Source organism: Branchiostoma belcheri, unplaced genomic scaffold, assembly GCF_001625305.1.
Source record: "Branchiostoma belcheri isolate BF01 breed outbred unplaced genomic scaffold, Haploidv18h27 scaffold44, whole genome shotgun sequence".
In the NCBI taxonomy this organism is placed as follows: domain Eukaryota; kingdom Metazoa; phylum Chordata; class Leptocardii; order Amphioxiformes; family Branchiostomatidae; genus Branchiostoma; species Branchiostoma belcheri.
Genome location: NW_017804065.1, coordinates 346,407 through 374,168, shown reverse-complemented (window position 1 = coordinate 374,168; position 27,762 = coordinate 346,407). Strand labels below are relative to the sequence as shown.

General features: G+C 39.9%; 1 protein-coding gene across 1 annotated transcript in view; it reads right to left on the bottom strand.

The window, feature by feature from the left end:
- LOC109478408 (fidgetin-like protein 1) overlaps nt 1-27,762 on the bottom strand; it is a 98,452-nt gene that overhangs the window by 33,863 nt on the left and 36,827 nt on the right. Inside the window, exons 2-5 of the mRNA XM_019779936.1 lie at nt 17,995-18,171; nt 12,536-12,621; nt 3,157-3,210; nt 1,632-1,714 (exon numbers count right to left, since the gene is read on the bottom strand). Of these exons, the coding sequence (XP_019635495.1) occupies nt 1,632-1,714; nt 3,157-3,210; nt 12,536-12,621; nt 17,995-18,149 (378 nt within the window). The 5' untranslated portion in view covers nt 18,150-18,171. The remainder of the gene's footprint in view (nt 1-1,631; nt 1,715-3,156; nt 3,211-12,535; nt 12,622-17,994; nt 18,172-27,762) is intronic.

The window sequence follows — 27,762 nt, the reverse complement described above, 5'->3', positions numbered from 1 at the left end:
TAGAAAAGCAGATTGAAACAGTCAGTGTCCATTCTGACATGTCATTAAGATATGACTGTTATTCTTATATAAACTACACTACTCCACGCCCACACAGAATGGTATAATGTTTTCTACAATCCTACTGAATTTCTGTCAGCGCGTACTTTTGTATGTCATGTTATGAATTTATATTTACCTGCACACATATATATATATATATATATTGTGTTTTTTGGAAGTCAATCTGTATGTTTTGTTTATCTGAATGAAGCAAATAAAAGAAGAAAAGATCTCAAGATTACAGAAAAAAAGTAGAAATTTGGTTTAAAGGTTTCACAAACAAAAGGCAACTGAGACTCCTGCGGCCACATGTACATGTACATGTACTCTACATCAAACATATGGTCAGTTCTTGACACCCTACATGCAACATTGCACCAAGGTCATGCCATGGCCAGCGTTTATGGACAATTTATTAACAATTTGGTCAACCTGAATGTGAAATCAGTTTATATTTATGTACCATGGCATCTGCATTTTTTAAACACGTGCACCATGTACCTGGAAAATGTAAAATAAAAACAATGGAAACTCCAGGCCAAGTCAATCGTTCGAACATTTTTCTTTTTATGAAACAGAAGCTACCATAGTGCCAGAAAAGGGATTTTCTGATGACGTTGTTCAAACTGCTTTGCTGGCCTGTAACAAATACAATTTTGCCTGGTGCTGCTGTGAAAAACAGCTTTACAGCTAGAGCATCATTTATCAATATGGCAAACAAAACCCTGTACCACAAAAAGAGATTTCAACACTGCATCCAACAATGACCATCTTTCATTCATGAGGAAAAACGGGTGAAATTTTTATCCAGATGTTTTATGTACAAGATGATGTGTAACCATTTAAGTAAGGAAAAAGTGTGATGCCTGACCACACCCTAAATATGGATTCTAAATGGCTGGTACTTGTTCCATATCATAAATATCATAGAATTGATTTACATAATATTCATTGGGTAACGATAATCTGAAGTACCATGTGCATACAAGATATGCTCTATCTTATATGTGCTCAGTTCAGTTCATTTAGATACTGCCTGCCTGCTCTTTTATGTTAGTTAAAGGAACTGCTTTGTGATGGGATTTCATAATGAAAACCATGGTTACACAATACAGAGTATAAATTATACAATGGATTTAGATCAAAATACATATACTCCAAAAAGAGGTCACATCCATCAGTTCAGTAATATGTCCATCTGCCAGCAGAGTGCCACCTGCAGGACAACATGTGTACCTGCAGGACGACATGTGCACTCTGCAGCCATCTGCAGGAATCTACTGTTACACCACATGTCCATCTATCTGCCTATGGGACAGGTATGTAAAATATAAGTTGAAATATGCCATGTTAAATTTTCAAAGGCTGAGAACAAGTCTGAAGATAACTGTAACCTGTATGTACTAAAAGGTTCAGTCAGACTCCTCCTCAGTCACTGATAAAAGATAGTACCGGTAAATGATATCTGAAATGTCTTAGAATTTATCTAGATTTATTTATTTACTTATTATATTGCATTGCTTGATTTATTTTGTATTATGTCATGCTCTACCTTGATTAACAAAACGAACACACAAATAAACCTTTACCTTTGACGCTGACATGAGGTCCTGGACCCCCTGCATGTTCTGCATGTTGTCCATGCTGAGTGACGTCTGCCACTCTCCACTCTCTGTACAAAATAACAAACACATTTAGGAACAAAACAACAAATAAAGTAGGTGATTATGTAATGCAAAATAAATCAAGTTCTCTGAAGAGTCAGATGTTTCAGATAGCATCTGCTGTCTTTTATCAGTGACACATTCTCAGTCACTCATAGAACTGGATGCTATACGAAACATCTGAAACTGGGGAATTGATAGAGTAACTTGATTTATTTTGTATTACCCAATGTTCTACGTGGATATCTAACCTCCATCTACCATAGTAAATAGTTGTCCTCTGGTTGTGTATTTGGTCTAAAGAATTTTTATGTCCCAACCTAATGAAACTACTCATAGGAAAACAACACATATTCTTCTTTTTTAGTACCATGTATACTTGAACCTTAGGAGTGCCCTTTCAATAGCAATACACTGTATGGCTTCCTATGTAATGAGTTAATTGTATTGTATTGTACTGTTTTGTATTGTATTGAATTGTATTGTATTGTACCATATTGTATTGTATTGTTAAGTGTCTGTCAAAGTCAAAGTGTCAATCACAAGGAAGAATACCAGGTGATAATAGTCTATCACACATGCAAAATATCAACAAAGAGCCAAGGACTAACACACTTAGTTTTTACACTAAATACAGCTAAATGGGAGGGGGAAGATTGTATGAAAGTATTTTGTGTCCCCTGAATTGAAATGGGTTACCCGCAGCCCTAAATGACATGTGTTGTAAAATGCTTTTTTTGAAAGTTGATAAACTAGGATGTTCCAGTTAAACAAAAAAAATTAGTATTTCTGTTACCTAAGGAAAGGCAAAGTTAGACTTGTGAGACAAATCAGTCTTACACAACAGTTAGAAGTGAATGTCCTTGAAAAGGGTCTGCAACTAATTTAGTCTTCAACAGTTGCTGCCAAGAAGTTATGGTCTTGGCATTTCAAACACATGTCAAGGTATCACACATTACGATGTAGTACATTTTCTTCCCATTCAATTCTTCTTCCTACATGTTGTTTATATACAGCCAGGAAAATATTTGCATCAATTTGATAATTTGATAAATCATTTTCAGAATTGCCCTGGAGTTTTGGACAGACACAAATTATGTTTTATTTCCTATCTCTGACTGAGCAACATTGATTGACTTATGTGTATCAATACTACTACGTCGAAATTACGAGCCTGACATGCAATAGATATACATACATGTACGCTTGCCAATTTGAGTTTAACTTTCTCCCTGCTGCCTAACACTGTAACCAGCAGAGAATTGGTACCCAAATGGCTACAGTGTGCTAGAGGTTAATGGTTCTATATTGTCTCCCTAGAAATCAGCTGTTTCCAGCCCATCAGTTGGCACCTGTCCGTGTTTTCAGGTGCCAGTACCAGGCTAGAGGTGGTTTGGACGTGTCATACATTAAATACACCCCAGTCCGTGTGCGCCATATGGATACGTACCGTTCCGGTGGCCCGAAGCCAAGGACAGGGCGCCATCAGCGTAATTGTTAAGACCTGTAGGACATAAAGAGCATTAGAAAATGGTGGCAGAAACAGGACAATCATGGCACATATGCTGGCTGTATGAGCCGGGGTCTCTGGAGGTTGGGAGATGGGGGGGAGGGGGGCAGGTCTGGCACATGCTGCAATGTGGGAAGTAAAACCAACATACAACATGCAGCCAACTCAAAATCTAACTGGTCAGAAATGTGAACAATTTTAGCAGAGAAAGACACATGTACAGTCAAACTGCCCAAGAAGACCGCTTATGCGACGGACGAAAATCTGGTCCATGTGGACAGGTGGTCATTACAGACAGGATTCTTAATGCTTGTGTCAGTGGGCCACCAAAAATGGTCACATTGACCAGGTGGGCCTTATGTACATGTAGATCTAGAGGTTGGCTGTTTTACAGGTTTGGCTGTTCTGCAATTTTTAATACAGTACAACACTTGAATAGGGATGGTTGACCCTCAGTTTCAGTTCTCATACGCGTGTGGAAGGCTGATATTTACAGCCATACTCCTGGCGACGTGTGCCTGAGCATGAAGTGTTTTGGCACTTACTTACCGAGAACTACAGAAGGACATCAAGATCGGAAATCTAATTTTCCGCATCCGTCGACATTTTTGGGACACCCTCACGACTAACACCATTTCAGCAAAGTGAGGTAATTCGATTAAACCCCCCACCCAGTCTGCTCTGAACCACTGCAGCCATAGTAGTATTGGCAGTTGCTAAACCCTCCTGCAATATTCAATCTGGTGATGCAGCTATAGTTCTACACTATGGCTCGAAATCAACTTTTGGGAATAAGTGCACCTAACCTAAAACTTTTGGCGCACGAAAAAATGTGTATAGCACAAGGTCAAGTATGTCAGGAAAAGATGACAGTTCAAAGTTTGCAAATTGTGATGAACTGAAATTTTGTAACTATATTTCAATCATAAGCAAGTGACGCAATAAAGGTTTTACTATTTTTTGGCCACTTCAATGTCAAGAATTTGCTTTATAGTAGTGTACAGCAGTTCCTATACATTCATGTATTTCCTACACATATACAAATGTATCTAGATGCTCTGAAGCACCCAGAGTCAAAAATTAGGTGCACAACTTTGGGTGAACAAAATTGAATATGCACCTGGTATTTCCAGCCCTGTTTTCCTATCAACAACACGGAGTTCCAACCAATTCCCACCACATGTGGACACGAACAGTTAGCTTTAACTTTCTAGTACCAGAACAGGCTCCCATTTTCCTGCGTGTCTATTAGACCTGTAAAATTAAAATCCCGAACATCCCCCCAATATTCCATCCGGCCTGAATTACGGGCCGCATTCTCCTCTTATAACCGTGAACAATTTTGCCCAATACCCCATGGGCAAGCCGTCCTCAGAGACCAATGAAAATATATGGCGCAACAAGGATGTTAACCACTAGGACGTAATCAATAGCTGATACCTACTCACAACTGCCACCCAATCTTTGATGGAAAAGGTGGTGGAAAGAAACGCTACATATACATGATGAAATATTTCAATACCGCAAAGTGCCAATTAATAACTGTTGAAATTTATAGGAAAAGCGATCAATGGTGGTGGTGTGTACTCGCACGCTCCAAATCATACAGAGAGCCTTTTCTTATCGGGGTTGCTCTACGAGCCGTGGTAGTTATGATATACATGCCTCAGTAAATGTGTCACCTGCGCGATAGCAAATGTTGGAGGAGGGTGCTACCTCATCACAATTACATTGCTCTTTCCACACCCGGGTATGATGATTTCCCAAATGTCCCCTCTGGCATGCGCGGACTATTGAATTCACACCACACGAGCCCAAAACTCGCTACGCCGAGCTTTGATCACCACAGGCTTATCGCCACCATCTCCTCCACACCTTTCAGTATATCAGACGCTGCCTTCCACTTGCGCATCGCGGGGAAGAAACGGGCCGTTTCCTTTGTATTTGCTAATTACATCTGATGTGTTCTTGGGAGATGTAATCCCGAGAATACAGCCAGGCGTTGGAGGACCCGCAATGCTCATTTCGATTTCGATCGGGAGAATGCCTGGGGGTCCATATGGATGATTATAGTTCCTCTGGTGCTATGAAAAATCAGTGTTAATGATTCCTCACAACTCTGGGTAAATGAACAATCAGAGGAGAAGCCAATAGCCTCCCATGTGGGGACGGCTAAAATAGACTGTCACCTCCCCAGGAATTGGGGATCCCTCACCCCATCACACCGCACGGCAACGTTTTTGCCACTGTCTGCTCGTTTTCCTGCTCGTTTTCCCCGCCAGGCGTCAGACCTTTTATCTGCCCGCACTCATCTTCACCAGGAATTACGTCCGTAGTTACAGATAATTTCGCAAATCGCCACAACTTTAAAACGCCATTAAAATAATTTTGGCGCAATTTAATCAATAAAGCCGGGAACTATCTCGAACATTAAAGATCGGCAATCAAATTGCATTCAGGCAAATACTCAGGGGTGCCTGCCCAGACTGAAATACATTGGAAAACTAAATTAACTATATCTCAAGGTGATCTGAAAGATGGGCCGGGGGTATGAATCACAAGAAGCCACCGATTTCCTCCAGCTAGGCATATGTTACAGCAATCGCGACTCCCGGGGTATTTAAAAATTCAACAGAAGCAACAGTTCTCTCTCAAATGCCTTTCCACCGCACCAAACTAATAAACAGCAGGCCCAACTTCTAATTTCCCCTCTATTCCCAGCCCACCATCCTCCTGCCTTCATCTATTCTTGGTCGCTTCGCTCTCTCGTTAAACTAATTAGTACTCTCATTACTTATAAATCAAAGGTTGATAAAGTGGCGAGGAAAAACCAACAGGCAGCTCGACTATGGTTGTGCTGACTGGATCTTTCCTCGAGCGTGCTGAAACCACTTGTCTCTGACGCTGCCTCCCAATTTATGGCGCGGAATATTGGAAGTAACATTAGGCAGTTAGTGGGAGGCAGGTCTTATTAGGATGGAAGTATCACCTGGATACTTGATACACCTCCAGATTTATCTTCGATGGTTCGGGATCGGTCGGGATGGGATTCTTCTCGCGCTGGGTAAAGTGGCAAATTTTTGCACAAAGGCTATATACGAAGAACAATGTATCATGTGGCTACGCTAGTCTTAATGCTGACTCTAAATTCTTACTTGTTGGGTTTGAAAAAGTGGAAGATAAACAATGTAAAACTAAAAGTCTTGAGTTATATAGTTTTTTGCAACTGGTCTTTGGGCAAAAAACTTGCAATAGCCTTATCACTATCATAATCTGTATTGGATAGTGCTCGTCTATTCCCTTGTCTTATATTAATCATATCAATGTCCAGACTGTGCTAAAGAATTATATCATCATAACTGCACCCAGATCACAGCCTAACAAAGATCCACGACTTGCTATATCACAACCAACACTTCCCAGTGGAATTGAGCGCTTCCTTTATCAATCTGCTCTTTTGAGAAGAGAAGACCAAGGACCGACGATTGCCCTGTGGTCACCCCAGACAATCTTGATCACATCTCTGTACCCTACACAAGGGTATAACACCTACAGGAGCTACAGGACTTATTGAATTATCTCCAGATTAGGCGCAACAGAGTGGACGGGATGGAAATTGGTTGGTAGGAGGATGTCCAGTTCAATCACTACCATGTATGTTAGAGGACCCCTTCTCTCTGCATCAGAGGACAGGACTTCTAATCCTTTTATGGTTACTTACCACTTGGGTAAGGGGTACACATATAATACTCTCCTGAGTCTAAGTTTGGCATTCCTATCTTGACAAGTGCTAATATCTTCAATATCAAATTATTTAAGTGAAAAAAGTGTTTTCATATGAATTGCCAAGTACAATGTACAGTAAGGAATGATAATAATACATATCATGATTATTCATTTTCAAATTTTCTTCCTGCAGGAGTCCAAAAAGGTAAATTCCAGCAGAAAGAATCTTCCTAGATCTTGGGAAGTCTTGACTCTTATATGATACAACAAGAGAAATTTTGTAAAAATGATGCGTAAAAAAAACTACATTTTGAACATATTACAAACAAACGACTAATTTCTTGTCTGTTTCCATACAGACTTTGTCATACTTGTGAATCTCAAAAAAAAGAATTCATCCAACTTCCAATCCATCAATGACCTTCAGCTTGGATGTAGCCCAGAAACTTGTGATATTTGCAACATGTCTTTCTAATGTAAGTAATTGGTTTGATCTGCCACTAGTTACTGTGTCATTCCAATGTGTGACAGGTTATGTAAAGGAGATATAGGTCTTTAATGAAGGGTTCCTTTGCCCACATTTTCGCAAGTAAATTGACTACACTGTGGATGAGCCTAAGGCCACACACCTATTAATATTTCCTACCAGTTATCCAACTTTTTGAAGACGTGTTCAAGCAGTCACATTCATGCACCTACTACTTCTCCTTTTAACTTAACTTAAGGCTGTGAAACAAAGAAACAGTTTGGCCTTAACCTAAGATCTTTACTGTAGAAATATTCCCTAATGAAGTTCCGGGTATTTCTAAGAAATAGCAATGATCTTAGGAAGATGGGGGGATTGTTATTAATTGTCTGTGCTCTTTCTTCTAGTTTTAACACACAAGTTACATTGTGGACAACTCATCAGTGTCTTGGGACTTCCATGGTCAAAGAAAAGTCCTCGCTGAACAAACTGAAATCCAGTTTTACCTGGCCTTGAACCCATTGTAGGGTCTTCCCCGGGAGAGTTGTGAAACTGTAATGGGTCTGCCTTTCCTGCACTTGACTGGGGAACACAAAGCGATGGTCAGGCCAGTTGGGACAGTCTGGACACTGAGAAACGAGGGGGCTACGGCAGGACAAGGCAAATCTAATTCTGCGTCCTGTTCTCATTTCTGAAACCTCGTTACGCGACATCTCATTCTCCGACGACGTCCCCGTGAGTGGAACTGATGTTCAGCGCCTGGAGACAAGCCGGCATTGTGACCAACGGGTAACGTCACCGTGGGTCAGAAGCCACTCTCTGATTGGCTGGAGGGGAAGGGTTTGGACCACACGGACCACCTTGGGTTGTAATAGTTCCCTACACAAACCCCTTTCCTGTGCCAGGACAGGAGATTACAACCACTTACAAGTTGCTGATAGTTGATTAACCTTCTGAGGAGGAAAGAAAACTCCCTGGACGGCTGCCAAATCATGACTTTGCCCCCCAGAATGGGACTAGTACATGTTTGCTTTGCCCATTACCAAAACAGTTCAGTATCATCAATGCTAAGACTGTTCAACAATAGCGTGTTTAAACTGTAACATACCTTACTGTTCAAATAAGCAGCAATGGTTTGATGTCTGTCCTACTTACCTTAATTACAAACAGATTTTAAGATAATAATGTCACACTGATGTTATCCAGTTATACTTTTCTTCTGATGTCACACAATTACAAGACTGAGTCACATAATTTAAATATGCACAATTATCAATGAAAGTATTTCAGCTAAGGCTGTTAGGTTTTATGCAAATAAACCAACCAATCATTCATTCATTCACCCATTCATTCATTCACTCATTCATACCTGCTCTTCAGAAACTGAGGTATTAACAAGTATATGAAGAGAGAGCAGCTAAAAACATTCAGTTAAGTTAGCATGCAACTGTAGGCTTTTATGACAAGAAATCTTGTTCTGGATGATTGGATTAATATCCTGTTTCCACTATTCATTGCACATAATCTGGCAGTAATTTCAACTTAGTGAGTCTTATTGCACGGTAGCTTTAGGTAAGCTGTTATGTGCATTTGTAAAACAAATGATCTGAATAAATCATACAACAATTGAGCCATGTAAGCAGTTATTCCACTCATTGAACCATTCATTTTCTTTCACTGGAAAATGCAGAGCAGCTAATACAGATTAGTACTAAAGGACCTCATTCACTCACTAAATGATGATTTGTTGGGAATGATTTGCAAAGTAGGAGGCTAGACGAGGCAGAGACAATACAGTTTGACAACTTCCCTGACTAACTTTGATAAAATAAAATGTTAGTTTTTTCTAAGAGTAAGAGACATTTGTTGTTTGTAAAAAAAACAAGCAAAAACTGACAGTGCCATTCAAATAACATATAAGTTCAGCAACCTGATAATTTCCTTAACGCAAGGATTATGAAAACTACATTGATACATTTTACAGTAATACCCTTCTGGATTAGTCAAACAGTCCAGTAACATGTTTCGTCTTTGCATCTCCAAAACAATATTTTGGTCCTGTTAAGTTTATCTTTGAACTTGAAGGTTGAACAAGTTTACTACATTCAAATACTAGTACCAAATGATCAAATCAATCAACTTGTATCTAACCTTACATACCTTGTTCCTTAAACTAAGTTAAAGCTTTTTAAACTAACATCTAACAATGAGCATCTTGAAGTATCTGTGTGAAAGTCCAGCAACTTGTTTCTTCTGGCATCCCCACTTTGTCTTGTCAAGTTTTAAAGCCTTGTAGGTTGAAAAATTACAGTACATTCAGACACCAAAACAATCAACTTAAGCCTTACACACACAGATTCCTTTAAGCTTTTTCCGCTAACATCTTAAAGTATCTGCAGGGCTCAGTTTCTTAAACAGCAGGCGGTCCATAAGGAGTGTGTTGAGGTGTAATCCCATTCAGGGAGGCTTGTGGGTAAGGGGGTTTGCTGGACCATGAGAGTTGTTGATCGGATCAAATGATCGGGGGTTGGAAAACACAGACAGGTTGCCGCCTGCCTCTGGAGTCACTGGTTCAAATCCAGACCCAGCATTGGGCGAATAATCCGCATGGTGGGCGAACGTGAGGCATGACCAGGGAAGCTCCCTGCAGCTTGGCAACAGTTCCAAAATATCTTAGGAAGGCGTCTTGGAGTTTGCGTCAAATCGTAATACAAAATAAGTTAAGCACCTGGATAAATTCCTTGCAGAGTCAGATGCTTTAGACAGCATCTAATATCTTTCATCAGTGACTGAGTTTGTGAGAATGAGTCCTAAGAGAAGTGTAACCTTTGCATAAAATCTTTTGCACCAATAAGAAGGAAAAAAATCACAAATATTAAGGCAACTGATACAAAACAACTTTGCATTTGCTTTGATTCAGTTTGAATCCTTCATCAATCAGAAGGAAAAAAAATCACAAGTAATGTGATGCTGATAGCAATGCAGTAGCTGATATATTTGGGTTAGGGGTTGGGTCTATAACCTACGAACAAAAAAAATCAACTAAAATAGCCTGTATCTAATTCTTGAACATTCAGAGATAACATACTACTATCTCAAACTTTTAAGGATGTCCATTTCTATAACCTGTATCAAATGATCTTCCCATAAAAAACTTTTTTTGGCAGTTGGTTCCAGTGTGTCACCTGGAGTACTTTCTCCAAAACAAGAAACTCACAAAGCGGAAACAAATCAGCGACACATTGCAGAATTAGCCAGGTGCTTCAGGATGGTTTCTCTGCTAGAGCAGCTGGATGGAAAGGTATCATGTTCCCATATTGTTTACTGATGTGCACATGGTTTGGTAACAGTCTTTTGTTATTAACCCACGCTATATACAACAATGGCAGTAAAGCAGTTTAGAAGTAAACCATTGACTCTCACTTCTTGTTCCACCATTGAGAGCTTTTTAATGTACCACTAGATTCTCTTCTAGCCCACATCGTCACACTGTCAAAATACCAGTCTCTCAGACCTTTTGCAGCCAAACTTTCACTTACCTCCCACCAACTTAGTTCAGTACCCAGAAGAGGTCTTTTGGGCTTGCATTGAGCAAACCCTCAATAAAAAAAATCTAGGATTGGGCAAAACTCTGCACAGGAACCTTTTCTACCTGGAGCTGCCACCTGGCTCACAAGGAGAAAAAGAAATGCTGTTCCTAACCTGACGCTGAAAACCTGTACCTGTCACCTTCCTAGACTTGTAGTTGAAGTGGTCTTTAGTCCAAGTGTGCATCGAGCAACCACGTTAAAAAATAAAATAAAACAGCATCAGCTAGACCAGCAGAACGTCACAATCTCCCCATGATGGATAGAACCTTCTGCTGCCTCTCTAGTACCTGCTATTACCAGGCTTACCAGGATTTCCACGAGCTGGTTTGAACGTGAGGTTAGGCCCATCTTAGGCCTCAGCTTTTTTCCATTTGCAACACAGATTCCTTAAATCACTTCTTATCAGTTGACAAGAGGTAATTCCTCATGTCCTGTACACAGCCTACGACTGCAAAATCCTGTCTCGGGAGTGTTAGGACATCTTTTGCCTTCTGAAGTGATTTTGCAAAGTAAGTGTTTTTTCTAGCCTGGTATACATCGTTTTGTAGCTCCCATTAGCTCCACAGATCATTTTCTGCCAAACAGTCAGGCACCTGTTAATGGTGAAACAATTGGCATTCAAATTTTCACCTACAATATAAGCAAGATTGAATTTGAGTTGTATGGTTCTCGCAATGGCATGGTAACCGGGTTCAAACTGGCATTCACTAGTTTGATCCCCTTTACACTGCTTTTAAAAAATATGCTATACTGGAAATAATGCAGGGACAAACACTTGGATACCAGGTAAGACTAGGAGTAAGAGAAGTAATAAAACAAGTGAAACAGAGCTAGAATGTAGGTTGGACACCAGGTTATTTTTTTTCTTAACCATATTGACTTATTTCCTGACTGACCATTGCCTGTTTCCCCAGATAAAACTTGTGCCAGCCAGCTTGTGTTGTGTCTTTCAGTGAACACTGAGAGCAGTTCGATTAACAGGAGCTGTCCAAACCCGGGCTACAGTTTCCAGCAGTGTTCCCAACTCTCCAGTGATACCTCCACGGTAAGGGGGATAAAATGTATAACGATAACACTGATAATTGGGCCTTCAGGGAAGCTGTGGCATATCTTATATCCATCAGACAACAAACAGAACGAGACGTCTTAATGTTGGAGTCACAGGAGAAGTTCAAGTCCACTTTAAAGTGATCGGCATCTGGACTTTCCGCTTTGATGGTTTGGGACTGGGGCAGGGTGAATGTAAAACATGTGGTAACAGGAAAAAAGGAATGATGGGAGAGGAAATTTAGAAGGAAGAGTCATGCAAGGACAGTGGGGAAAGCTTTATTTTCTGTGGGTTATAATTTGATGATAGAGTTAAAAGTCTCCACACCAATTTAATTTATTGCTTCTCATATTTGCCCACTTCCTTTTTTTCTGATTTGAACAAAAAATATGTTCCGGTATATTTATCTGAATGAACCCAAAAAGCTCATATTTTGGTGAAGAAATTAAATTGGTGTGGCCTGGCAGTACATGTGAATGGAAGACTTACCTGTGTTGCCATCTGTACTGTCTACCACGTTGACATACTTCTCTGCATACTGCTTCAGAAGCATGGACGCCGTCAGCTCCGTAATACTGCAACAACATCGAGGACACAAGATTTTACAACTCTCCCTTACAAAATGTAGATACTCAATGTACAAATGTACATCAAAGTTCTCACAACCAATCAAGGTAGCTGTCCGTGTGCTGTGTGTACAAAATTGAAATGGCCATTAACTACCTACCTCCTTCACAATTTAATTCCAACATACCTCATATTACTACTAATACCCCTCCAAAATGTTTGTTCAATCATTTTACCTTTCAGTGTGGTAAACACACAAACTAGTCACAGGAATATTTTGTCAGCCACGGTGTTCATATTATCATCTTTTACATCTAAACTCTGACAGAACTACTTCGTTAGTCCTAATACTTTCCTACCTTGAAGATGAATACTTTAAATTCATTTATTTTCACTGGGACTTGATTTTGTGGTAGGGAAGAAAAGGAGATTTTTGTTCCGTCTGTATACAGTATTTGCGAACATAAAACCATCACAAAAATGTCAAGATTTATAATACATCTAAAAGATACAACAACATACGTGTATACTTGCTTATCACGTGGCTGTGGGGCATTGCATGGAAAAAGCTTTCTCTCAGGCATCATGTCTTTATGAGTCTGCCGATAACTTTTCCCAAAAGTCATGTTATCTTGGCGAAAGTGACAAAACAGGATTCCGCTATCTACTGGCTGGAGCCTGTGTAAGCCCTGGAATTCTCATGCATCCTCCTTTAGATTCTCCTTAAGGTTTTGTAATCCCTAAAAAATGTCTGATATCCACATCAAAAGATATCTGTCTCTATGCAAAGGAATAACATAAATAAATGTATTTTTTGTATCTGCATAATGTCGGTAGCTGTCTATATATGATACTTAGGTCCTGGTGTTTATGAAATATGAGAATTGAAGAAGTTTCTAGAGAGAACATTTATATAATATTACAACTTTAACTGTTTAGAGTTTTCAAACTTTTAGTTTACATGCTTTTTTACGCCCATTCTTCTTTTTATGTTTTGACACAATCCAGTCTAAGTGTTTGAAAATCCTAGAGCCAGTTAATTCTCAACGAATGAAATTATAGCACAATGGTAGTAATTTGAAACATCACCTTTGGCAAGGTCTTTACAATTTTTCAAATACATCTATACAAAGTAGGCTAGGATTAAAACTAATGCCTTAGCCAGAGTTTCCTTTTCATTCTTTGTTCCCGATGCCACCCTCTAACAATTACAAAGGAAGTCCTTGGGTTATAATCCTGGTTCACCCCTCCCTTAAAAGTTAAGGGATATCAGCAAAATGCAGACGGAAACAGGAGCCTTTTCCAAGGACAAACTGGTATCTAGGAAATCGTACAAATGGTGGTTCAATTTCTTTGCTTCTTCCTTCACTAAGCCATTGAAGAGCACAAGCAACCGTACTTAAAATTACACGTGCCAAATATATAGTACAGGGACCAGTGCTTTCTACTGCATTCTCTGAGGGCTTTTGCAACAGACAAAACTTACACAAACTAATGGAGGAAGGAGACAGAAACGTAATTTCTTCTTTTTACTTTAAGACTTCAACAGGCAATGTATCTCATAAGAGGGAAGCCCCAAATTCCGCCAAGCTCAAGGGTGGATTAACTAGATCAAAGGGATTTTCTTTTGCCATTTCTTAGAACTTTGGTGGATGATGTTGACTATTTTTTCCTATGGCCAAACAAATAAGATTTGATGGTTCTTGAAACTTTTAAAAATATACTTGAACAGAGTGAGGACTCTGTTTATGTGTGGATTTTATGGAGTAAATACAGTCATATTTAAGTTTTCCTCCTTGCCCCCTACTATCATGATATCCCCTTGCTACATGTATGTATCTTAAATGTCTGACAACCAAGGAAGTAAATAAGTGTAGCCAAACATGACAAGCCAATTTGTAAAAATGGTATGTTTATTGAAATAAATTATATATATATAATATATAATATGATATCATAATTAAGTAACAGTGTCATCGACTACTTTTTAAAATTCAGATTCTCCTGTTTTTTAAAACAGTATTTATCTTTTACTGATTATCAAAGATAAATGCAGATGTTTTGTGCCAATGCCTTTAGTACTTGAATATGAAGACTTAAATCAAGTGCCATCACATTGTCAGTTGATAGAATTATTCCATCTACAACTTTCATAAGAAAGTCATACTTCAAATAATAGTCTGAAAAACATGTTACCAAAACTCCGGCACCATTAAAAATATAAATCCCGGCAAAATCGAAAGAAATCTGATTTACTTCTTGTTTTTATACAAGAAGCAAAGATAAGGCCAAAGTTTACAACTGGGTTAGGCCTTCATGTACATGAATAATTGATGGTTGTGGAACTCGTATGAATCCAACATTATCATTCAAGGCCAAGACATCCACACGACACACATTTTGCCCACATCTTCTTGATTGTTTCCCAGAACTGCAATCCTCCCGATGAAATGTGGGCCTGTCAAATTGCCACATAACGAGGCAACAAATGAAAGTGCAACATGCCGTCCTGCCACTCTATTGCCATTGTATATAATTAATCAGGAAGAAATTGGAAGTTTATTGAACAGTACTTAGGGTTTTCTGGAGGGAGAAATATCCCATTCAAGCGGATTTAGTTGTCTAGGGTGGAATTAACTGGACTATTGTAAGACGGATAGCTGGCGAAGCAGGATATAAACTTCCTGGATACGTTAGTGAACTCTTCAAGATAACAAATCATCCACCAAAGCTTTCTCCATAGTTTACAGGCCTATGAAGATCTCTATCAAAAGGGCCTTCTCCAAAGTGGTGTTATGGTAATGGTAAGCTGGAAGGTTGATAAGAGGCTGCTACTGTCTGTTTACAGTGTAGACAAAATAAATATACTATCCGTAAAGTATAACAGTTACATTTCAAACATTTATAGAGTGCTGTTCTTTGTCATCCTGGAAGTCTACAACTAGTCAAGTATGCATACACAAGCTGTTTTAGTTTTTGGTCAGTATTTTTCTCATTAACAAACTATGAAGTGGGGCTTACTACATTTCAAATACTGTAACTGCAATAGCTACATACTGTATAGACAAAGTTTTGTAAATCAATTAGTTTTTCTATGTTCTCCCTTGTCTTATTATTTATTGCTGTAGAAAATTAAATAAAGAATTAAAAAAAAACACACTAAAAGGAAAATTTATCTGGCAAGACCGTAGTAAACGTTTCCATTCATATTTTGATGTATTGAGATTGTATAATAACTACATGTACATGATATGAAAGCTTCTATGTCTGGTCTGGTCCTGTTCTTTGTGCCGAGGAATCAAACATGGCTTAGAGGTACTTTGCAAAGGTGCAGTTGACATATTCAGCCATGGTAACAGACTCATCCCTGTAAGAATGCATCCCTTCCCTGGGTTTAAGAGCACCTTTCTTGTCTTCTATCCCATAATTGGGGCAAAGTCAACTTCTAAGTGTGAGTCAGCGCCCAAAAATTCTTCACAAAAGGGAGCGGGAGTCTCGTGCTTATTTTGGGCCGTGTGATTGGATCGCCACCCGGGCCCCGCGTTATCAGCAGTGTTCCACCGAGGACGGACGCTGAAAGCGCTGCAAAGCACGTGTCTGAGCCAGGCTTTCAGTTCCCCCGATTTTGGCACAATCCTGGCTCCAATACTAATAACCAATTAAGTCCAACTTACTTGGCGGACTCTGCGAAGTTTTCACAAGAGTTAACCCAATCATATCTGTCCTGTGGGCAAAGGGATCACGTTAACCTATGCCAGAAGAAAGGACAAAATACCTTCATTCAAATGTCCCAAAGATTCTATTTTTTTATATATCATAAACAAATTTAAATACTAGATTTCATGGTTGTAATTAATCTTCTCCCTGCTGCTAACCCCATAACCAATGCACGTTTGCTGCCAAATGCCTACCTTAGCAGGCTGAAGGTTAAGAGAGCTTTAATATTTACAACATTTAAAAAAAGTAAAAAGTTACTTTGGCATTACTTTGGACATTTCCTCCGATGGTCTGACTTGAAGAGATTTTCTGACATTGGTTAAGGCTGTGCACAGGCAATAAATAGATAAGAAGAGAAGGCAATCAGCCATTCCATCCAAACTAGCCAGAGCACATGTGCATTCCCTTACAAGTGGTTTTAAATTGGCTTGAATATTGCGCAGAGGTGGGTGAATAAAACATAAAGGTTTCGGAAGGAGGCACGATCCAAATATCATCTGGAAACCATTGACTGGGACTGAATTCGGCGGCGATCAACATATGTTAAGGTTCGATCGATAAATGAATAAAGGGTAGGGTGTATTCAGCGCAGGACAGTATTAGGCGGCGTGAGATTGGTGATGAAGGACATCTCACAAGGACACGAGGCTGCCCACAAACTAACACCACTCTGGTTGGAGAATGCAAGCAGCCAAGCGTTTATAATCCGCCACAATTGTCCCTTTCAAGTGCCAGTACCGGTGACCATTCCGAGTATAAATACACCGCCCGCTTGCTGTGCGTCGGGATACAAAGACACCGGGCTTCCCCAGGACATATATCAAAGTGGATATGACATGCACCACTAACGTAATCTCCCTACAACGCCGGGTACACAACAATGTGGGCACGTGGGGAGAATAGCAATGTCCTGGTCAGTGTGGCGGGTCTGGGAAAAAAAGGCAGCTTGAACCAAATTGGATTTGAAAGAGCTACGGATACGCTGAGATTAGACTACACAATGAACAACAACTGTGCCCTGTAAGACATCGACTCTGTCATTGTATCTTTGTGTTAAACAAAGAATGAAAATTTGACTCCTTTACTTTAGAACTCTGGGAATATGTTTACATATATCGCTCTCAACTAGTATAAACAGGAGGTTATGTTGTATTAGATGATTTCATGACTACATTCCTACAAAAATAATACAACGGTTGTAATATCAAGCTGTTTCAAGTAGTTTCAAACACTGTAATATATAAGAAAAATATCTAATAAACAACTTGTACTTTTGAACAAAACTTTTTAAAAAAATTCTATAACAAAACAGAAATATTTCAGCAAAATTGCACTTTTCAACAAAATATTTCAGCAAAAATTTTCCCCATTAGCCAAGAGAAATTTTCTGTGAAACCTACATTTTCAAACACCAAAATATTTCTGCAACAATCACAATTTCAAACACTAAAATATTGCTGCAAAAATTTGAATTTAAAACACTGCAATATTTCAGCAAAAATTGTGCTTTCAAAAACTATTTCAGAAAAAATTATACTCACAAATACGGCAACATTTCTGCAAAAGTTGTACTTTTGAACATTTAATTATTTCAGAACAAACTCAAGACATTGTAAGTAATATCTGATACTAACAAACCTGTGCCAAGAGTTAGTGAAACTTACTTGTCTGTGGCCCATGCATACTGGATCTGCCCACACTGTCCACGCAAGGCGTCCGCTTTCTGTGCCGGATAAGCCTCCGCCACTTTCCCATCGAAGTACGGCTTCTGCCATCTATGAAGATGCTGAGCTTGCTCTGGGTCGTGTTGCATCGTCATCAGTGCATGAGGCCGCCGCTAGCTGCAACATCAACAATGATAGCCTTGTCAATTTTTCTCACTAAATAAATCACCCCTCACACAAATCCGACTGTCCAAAAAAAATTACAGTCATCGAGATATTCCAAAATTGCGGACATTGAAATTTGTCATCTTTGAGAGAGTAGTACAACTACAAGGTAACAACTAAATTGTAGCCTTCGCAATGCAAAGCACTGTGGGAACAAAACTGGGCTTGGCAGTCGAACTTAGACGTTGATTACCTCTCCAGCTGACAGCTCCACAGTTGATTAAAACAAAGATATTATCCTTCAAGGATCCAAATGTGATGTTATCAGCGCTTTGCTTGCTTCCCTGACCAACAAGCCAGAAGCAACTGCAAGCTAGATAAATATGCAATGCAGCGTTTCTCGTTGGGTGTCCCCGTGGACAACATTAGGGTGCAGAAGGCGACTACAGTAAATTATCTAAGTCAAGTCTGTAAAATTGTCATACATCACACTAATATCTGGGGTGCAGCAATATAATGTGTCGGATGAAAAGGTCTGAACATCTCTCCGTAATAACGTGCCAGCTATGAACCGCGAGATGCATTTGTTATCTAATTAAGGTGCAAATGATGCGTCTTTGTCACTGGAGTGAAATTTTCTAATTTTCTCCTCTTTGTAACATCATTACATGGTCAAAGACTCTAATTTGTGCTCCGCATTCATACCCAGTCTCAGGAAGCCGGTCCACGGGGCTGGAACGACATCATGAAAATTCAGGGATCTCCCTAATTCCAATTACGGGACGCTCAGGAATTTCGTCTGACAGCTCGGGATGCCTTAATTGTAACTTTTACCGGAGTTATGAGCTGCCGTTTTGGCAGCCTCGCACTTATCGCAAAGCCAATACCACCACTGGGATTAGAGACGGAGCGAGATAAGAGAATGCTCCACTATAACAACCTGTTGGGGGAAAATCCCGGCATTTAATATCTGGACACAATGATAAGCGCCTGTCCCTCCACTGGCTGCCAGAGGTCCTGTTAGGAGTGCTTTATCTCCGGCCAGCTGGTGCAGTAGGGGAGGTACTATGTCCCAGTACAGGGCTGGAAACAACACCTGTATGTGTAGTTTTGTGCAGGTAGGATTGGGGTGTTGCAGGTATTTCTGATATCCTGCACCTAGCCCTGCCCAATGGTCCATGATGAAACCAGCTTGCCACTGCAGTCATATGACTTGTAATTGTTATCTTCAACAACATGACTACCAGTGACCACATACAGGTACCAACAGTCATGTTGTACCACATGACAGCTCATGTAATAATCACCGTGTCTGGTTTGATGAATAGCCTGACCAGCAGTATAATTCAACATCTTCTAATGCCCTATTTTCAACACGATAACAGCAAATCGTAAATCATTTTGCTAATTTTATCAATTTTAGATAATAAATCATGCCAGAATTCTCCTAGATTTGATGTTGTTCATTGTTCTCCATCAAGCAAGCATATTACAGTGAACATACTAAACGATAACTATTATTTCTCAGTCACTGTTAAGAGATAGTAGATAATATCTGAAACATCTGACTCTTCAGAGAATTTATCCCGTTGCTTGATTTGTTTCGTACTATGTAAGTTATTTCACCTTTGCTTACGATGAAGCAGCTTTATCTGTTGGAATCATCAAATTCAGGTTTACTTACCACTTAAGAAAACAGACCATGCGTGACCATGGGCTAACCCTATAATCTAGACATATCACATTTATCAGACATTGCCGGAATATCTCCCACATTCTTCAAGATTAGGCTACACTAAATCATTTCAATGGTTTCAAAAATTTCTATAAATATGAATAAAGGAGGAAAATCACTTCAAAAAACGGACTGAATTTGAAAATCACTACAAAAACGAACTCAATTTAACCCTTCTCAGATTCTTAACATAACACACCTCTATGGACTGCAATAATCATACCCTTTAATGTATGTTTACTTCCAGGTGTGGAGGTATTGTTGGGGTGGCTGAGCTGAGGGTTTATGTATCCGTTTTTAAACACAGTCCCAACAAAATAATATTTAAGTAATATATTCTCCATAAGACATGATATTGTCAGGTATATATATACACAGAAATCATGGGGACCTTTATTTTAGCAAATACTTCTTTCTGTGGAACTTGTCAAGATAAGTAACAATGTTTCTGATTAAAGAGTGCTTGATAACTTTACAGGTGCAAATTGAATAGTCCAATTTACGGTAACATTATAGGCTATAGCTACTTGTGAGGCACGTGCTATAGACAGGAAAGCTAACTTCAACTAAACTCCAAATTTACCTACATTCACTAGCTGGCCACAAATGTTTATAGCAGCTGAAGCTGAAGCTAATAAACCACACCAAACTCAGACATTTTTCTTTTCATTTACTATTACCAATACGTTAAGTGCTGCCTTGAAAAACAAACTCAACAGTCTTGAAACACAAAAAATTTCAAGGTATTTTATTATACTATTCCAAGTTCCAGAAAATAAGTTTTTAGGTTAACATTCGTTTATTTGTTTACTGTTATTTACCACAGTTGTGGATGAGATGACAAAACAGACAGGTGTTACCTTTTGAAGATGTCGCCTATGTCTTCTTGTAAAAGGTTATAGTCTCCGACAGACAGGAAAGCAAACTGATAAAACTACCATGTGGAAAGACTTTAAATGTCTTCAGAACTCTGCCATCTTTCCAGAAAAGCAGATCATCAAAAACCCGAGAGTTTATACTAATGGGATGAAGGCACGAAATGATGTACTATATGAATTATAATGCTGCAAGATTTTGATTCTTGGATATTTTAAAAAAATGAAAGTTTGTACCTTGATACACCTTCCAGAAGATAAGTATTGCCTAACCCAAATATTTTACTACATCTTCTTTGATTGTTAAGCAACAAGAAAATTCCCTATCACTTCGTACCTGCCAGAAAATTGTACAAATTTCTGGACTAAAACTAAAAGAAACTTGCGGTACAATGTGAACCTATTGACTAGATTACAAGCTCAAGCTAATGCTGTGCTGGTACTTGGGCTTCCACCAGGTTTTGCCAGGCGGGTGCAGTCAGCAGACGATGATCCATCATCCTAACTGCTTTCCTCCATCCCAGCCTCCTGGTTACACTGAGCCTTCTTCACTTGCAAAGTCCCATCCCTCCCCCGTGGGTGATCCTGTGTTGAGTACAGCCTAGCGAGAGCTTTTACTTCAGTACCAGGCTACGTCAAATCCCCCATCCATAAAAGCACCATCCTCATCATTCATCATCCCTGCTTCATATCCATTTCCTGATTTCTCCTCTCCTCCCCGGACACTATCACTTCTCTCGCTCTCTCTAAAAAAAACCCTGGACAAGTAAGACACCCCGAAGTTCCTGCTCGAAGCAATCTGCCGACGAAAACATGTATGTATTGTCGATGACCTTCCCTCTAACCTTTTTTCAGATACGCCACAATCTCCCTTCCTGAGCACCCTAATTCCTGTTCGTTTCCCGAGCGGGATCATCCCTAGTCCCTGAGAACAGGTGCTGCATTGAGTCAGCTAATCTTGTTAGGGGGTACGTCTGCACCTCAATGGTGCTGTGCCAGATAAGCATCCTGCCTCCCCATCTCTGATAGGCCACTAAATTTTCCCGATCCTGTCAGAGCACTGATCTGTAACGATATCTAAGTGTTACATCCCCAAGTTTGAACAACCTGAAGGACAGGCATGCAGCAAGGATCGGCAGGATGATAACGTGGAAATCTAACGATAAGCGTACCGGGATCAGATCCGTTGCAAACGCTAAGGCGTGCTGATACACCTGGAGGAAAACTTTGAGGTTACCAAGCAGGCAACCTGTTGGGTGGTTATAATGAAACACATCCATTGTACTATTACAGCTAATCATAGTTATTGCTTGGCTTGTCAAACAAGGGTAGGTGAGAACTGGGAGTATTGCTTCATGTCACTGTCATCTAACCGTTATGCCATCTTCAGTTTGCTAATTTACCGTGAGTTTAGAAGGAATGGAGACCATGCCAGCAAAAAGTTCAAAAGTGACTAAAACTTGTCGACAGGAAAAGTTGTGTTAATAGACGAGAAACTTTCTTGCCAGACCTGTTGGCTAAGAGTCCAACACTAGGGCTGGCAACTACAGTATGGGTCCTCATAACCAATATGAATTTGGTGCCTTAAGTTACCTTAGCAGAATGAAGGTTAACCTCATGAAGAAAAGTAGTATCACTAGTCTTGTTTCCAGATCATATTGATGAAAGTACAGTTTGGTATTTCGCCAGACCAAAAGAAAGTACAGTACTGTACAAGAATGAAAAGCAGCATGTACAAAGTTTAAGTTAAAGTTTAATACATGTATGTGTACATGTAACATGTCTGACATAGAGTCAGAGATTACACAGCTTATAGCAGGGTTCCTATCATATCTATTTCATCCCACCATCTCCCACCCATAAATCAATCATTCTGTGCAGGTAGGGCGTCTCATCCTGTCTAAATGATAATCAATGCATCCTGCCTGGCCAAAGTGACAGGTGTCAATCTAAGGAATCCCTGCTCACCTCCAATATGCCACCGATCGTCCACATTGATCGCGACTTGTATACAGTTTCCCCAACAGTTGCGCAAGCTTAGGTTCCTGATCCGACCAAATTACAGAAACTGGTGAATCAATAACACCTAGCTAATTACCATTTAGAAGGAGACGGGATGAAACCAGGCTGCGAGGGGAAGCATCTTTATTAACTAAGGTCTTTCTGGGTCTCTTCATCCCAAAAAGTCACTTCTTACTTCACTGCAAGGTCCCTGGGGCATCCGGGTTCCTCTGGGCTGGAAAATTTGCAAGAAAAACACATCACGGTCCCAAGGAGCTTTGAATTTAAGCACTTTACAAGATGTTCGATATATGATCAAATACCAATCAGATATAGTATTCTGCTTGCTCCATCCCGGGAAATGTCAGATTGCTTTGCCGCTGTACTCGGGGGCAGGCATCTTATAACACGGTCTACCACACCCCGAATACGCTGCGCGATACACTCGCAACTGGCTCCGGCGTTTGACAGTCTTATCAATCATGGCAAGATGAGTGTGCGTTAAATATGAAATTAAAATACTTAACAACTGACCACCTTAGAAATGTCAGGCTTGTCACGCAGCACGAGCAAGGCAATAACTATGCAAAAATCCTCCCCAAGTCACTTGAACTCTGCCGGATAAAAGAGGACTAAATTTGCCGCCAAGTTCAAGCATAATCTGAGCATCTTTTCCTTCTAGAGGCAACTGTAACATCCTTTATCTCATTCTTTCCATCCCTTCATCACAAAGAGTGCAATGTGTCAGCAATTTCATTAAATAAGGTCTTTAAGGGTATCTTAATAAATAAAAGTCACTTCTTACTGTGTGAAACATGTGGTGTTCTGTCTGAAGTGTATAGATGTTGAAACTATAGGATGCTTTTCATTTTTATGACTGTATTTCATAGTTTTCTTGTAAACTTTCTTGTTAATTTCTTATTTTCTGGGATATTTCCTCAATCATTTTGGCAATTTTTTCCGCTGGATTCCATCCACGTTCGTTGCGCAGAACTCGGAATGACCGGGAAGTCTCCGGCACACCTGGGCCTCCCAGCGTTGTGTTCTCGGCTGTGCCATTCATCATATATGGTGGGCAGGACTGACAGCCAAGAGACACTCTCACTCCATGCAATATTACCTCACGGATCAGTGGCTATCTCCAAAACCATCATCCCGTATGCTCTACAGTACTGTGGGGACCCACCGAGACGCAGGCTGGGGGAGCTACCCACTCCCGGCCGCTGATGCGGAGCATACTATGTGATTAGCTCCTCGCGCAGACTTATCTGCCGTTCGGCTTCCCAGGCGTGTACGGGAGGCGTGATCATATCTGTCCTTCAAAACGAGGCATATGACAAACACGTCTGGAACAAGATGGAAATGAGAGCGATCGCATCCCCTCCGTACCAAAGCCGGGGGAATAAAACGCCACACGGCTTTTATGGTACGAGACCTGTATCCACCTTCCCGCAGCAGAAAAGCAATATTATCCATCCCAAGAATTAGTCCGTGCCACGGTGAAGTAATGAAATCCGACAAAATCTTCCCTGTTTAGTCACAGGCGTTGCGCAGGGCTCCCTCCTCAAGCGATTGATCAAAACGTCCCATGGAGGGCTCATGTCACCTTCATATTGTTTGAAGCATAATTGGAAATCATGATAGGAATTAAAGGATATGAAGTGTCAAAGACAATCTTATTATGACAAAGCTATATTGACTGGCACAGTACAAGGATATCAGTGGTGTTCTCATAATCCTGGCAATGTCAGGGAACATGTTGCATCTATCTAGGACTACAGCCTTAGTGTGATCTACAAATTGTCTTGATAACAATGATGTAGAGATTTTCTTGAAACATTTATCATGGTAACTTGGGAATAAATTAGCAATACTAATGACTCCACCTCAAAGTTCCCAAAGAAGTGTTTGTTGCAGTAACTGTTGGCTTGAAAATAAAGTCTTGAGGAAATCTTTCTTCTACTCTGCCATCTCTACAATTTTCTAGTAACAGTTCAAAATCATAACTGTTATCCATACTTTTGACAACACAAACAAAGAGGTGTGTTAAACTTACCAAGTGCACTTAATTCCAAAACACCAGATCTGTACCAGGGAGAAGCCCTACCATATTAAGTTAAAGTCCATACAGATACAGATAGCTAATATGTGTTGCAATATGAAACCATTACTCATGCTATAAATAATGTGTTTATCAAAGGTCAAGGTCAGAGAACTTGATGAAAAACCCATTAAACATGATGTTAGACTCCCCACAGAGGCACAAAATGGAATGATCCAAACAAAGTTTATGTTTGTACCAATTTTAGGGAGGGGTGGGGCTGGCAGGTACAGAGGCCTATAATCCAGAAATAAAGTTTTCCAGTTACTATCTTTGGTAATTGTCTGTCAGTGTGTGTGTGTGTGTGTGTGTGTGTGTGTGTGTGTGTGTGTGTGTGTGTGTGCATTTTCAAATCTAATTGTCTTGTTCTAAGTAGGAATCCACACAATCTACAATTGTAAATGTCTACAAAAACCAGTTTAATGGGATTCACCTTTATCAACTTAAATTAATGATACACAGTCAACAAATACATTGTATGTCGGGCAAAAAAAGGAGACAAACACTAGAAACTATGATCATGTTCTCAAACAGGAGGTGACACGTGGAACATTATGGTATCTGAAGCTTTAAGGTTTGAAGAGCAATTCCACTGGTATGCCCCAAACCCACTAACACTTGCCAGATAGCAATTTCAGCCAATATTCCATTTGAATTTGGTAGAATGATGCTCTCAATTCAAAGGAAAATGACAAGCCTATCTGCCATGGAACTGGGAGGGTAGACATGGAGTTGGCCAGAATCTTGTCAGAAACCGTTATTAACCTTCAACATACTAAAGGACACATCTTGCACCATGACCAAATATATTCAATTCAAGATCATAGAAAGACATTGATGGTAGAACAAAGGCATAGTCTTGTGGTTAGGGTTGTTGACTTACATGTAGAATCTAAAGGTTTGAATCTCGGGCTGGCCCTTGTGTTGTACCTTTGGGAAATCCCCTTTTTCCTCACTCAACCCAAGATGAAAATAAGCTTTGCTCTGAATCTAGCTTTGCTGAATCTAGCTTTGCTCATATGGTCAAAATTCTTAAAACATTGTGAGTCGATTGCAAGTCCCTTTGAAGGAGAAGACATTGTAAACACTACTTGTAGATGATCCTTTCTCCCAGGAAGTTGTAGTAACCACTGGCATCGACTTACCGGGAGACTCGATCATCCAGAATATGTTCCTTGCTAATTTCACCCCCATGAGACACCACTTAAACGCACCTGTACAAGTTCCTACAACAGTAACCAGAAATTTACAAGTACTGTAGATTGTCTAAATACATAGAAAGTACAACATACTATTTGACAAAACTGATTGCTTAGCAGTGATAGCTTACCTAAGTATGACAGCCGAGTTGATTGCGCAATTTATCTCAGTGAAGTCTTTTGCAAGCTCTAATTCCCATTCAATAAATCACTGATGTATTGTGCTATTGATGGAGTGTACAATAAATCTATCAGGATTTCTTATCACCGATTCATGTGAGACAAATACGCTCTTATACCGATCAATACGGCACCGAACATCACTTCTTATAGTCTGAAAACACTCTAGCCTGTTAGTTATAGTACATCTATAATACCTGATACGAAACCCAGGGGACTACATTGTACATGAACATACACCAGGAGTTAAACTATTGTTTCCGCTTTTTACCTAGTTCAGATATCACATGGTTTACTGACATTCATGAAGAAACAAACACCTGCAGTTTGCAAGAAACTGATAGGGGGATCAAATTCTAATAACTTTTGCTCAGACATATGATTACCTGCAAACCAAAGATCAAGCTAATCTATACATGCATGTCACTTGTTCAATGAATTATTACAAACAAGCAAAAAAAAAATCATGAACATGCAAAAATCTTCTTTTCAGGAGTGTTAACAACCTCGCTTTATAATCCAAGATGTTGAAACAAAACAAGGCAAATCCCAAGATTGATTATTCATGACTTATACTTGGAAGCACGTACAAATGTAGACAAATTGGTGTGATCTTAGATGCTACTTTTTTATTACATCATTTTTGTCTAAGCTTACTACAGTAAAATCCTGAGCTCTAAAGCAAGAGCCCTGCCTCAGTATCTCAGTTTGCTGTACTTTACAGGCATCAACCAGGCTTAGGAACGTCCTATATCTAAAAGGTAATTGGATTACTCATTAATCAAAGTGAAGGCACTTGGAAAAAGATGACATATGTTCCCGTGCAACATACCATCACAATTATAACAGGCACCGACAAAGAGCTACGCGATTCTTTACAATCAGCATTGTCTCGGCACAACGGAGTAAATTAATCGGGTGATTGTGTGTTCTATAAATTCGTGCTGTTAGCTCACACAATATCGCTTCCGCAAACAAGAGGAACAGAGCGCCACAAATCTGGCACAGCAATTGCATTTCCATTAATTCGTGCCTGGAGCAAATATTGTGTTGTCTTCCCCTAGAGGGAAGGGATCTGTATTCTCTACCGACGGAAAAAGGTGATTATTCCGTCTCTACTGCAAAGGCACAATTCCGCGTAGCTCCTTGACAAAAGACAAATGGGTGGAATTACAGGAATTGGACAGGATATCCTAGTTGCTGAATAAATACTGCTGTGAAATTCATTCATGGGGCTGGGCAAAGTGTCACCCTAACAGAGCGATCAGTAACACGGTCGCTGCAGGCAACTGCCGAAGCAATATACCTATGGATTCAATCGCATTAATGTCTTTTTATTAGCGCGGCGCAGACTTACTTCTACGGGAGACAATTTGAAATACATATTTCATTAATCATCTCCCAGACAAGCAAACTGAATTTGCTGCAGTCGTGCTGTTCATTTTCCTCACTATACACAGACTGTGCCACTGATTATAAGTGACGGTGAAATATTGTTCCGACTGCCAACAA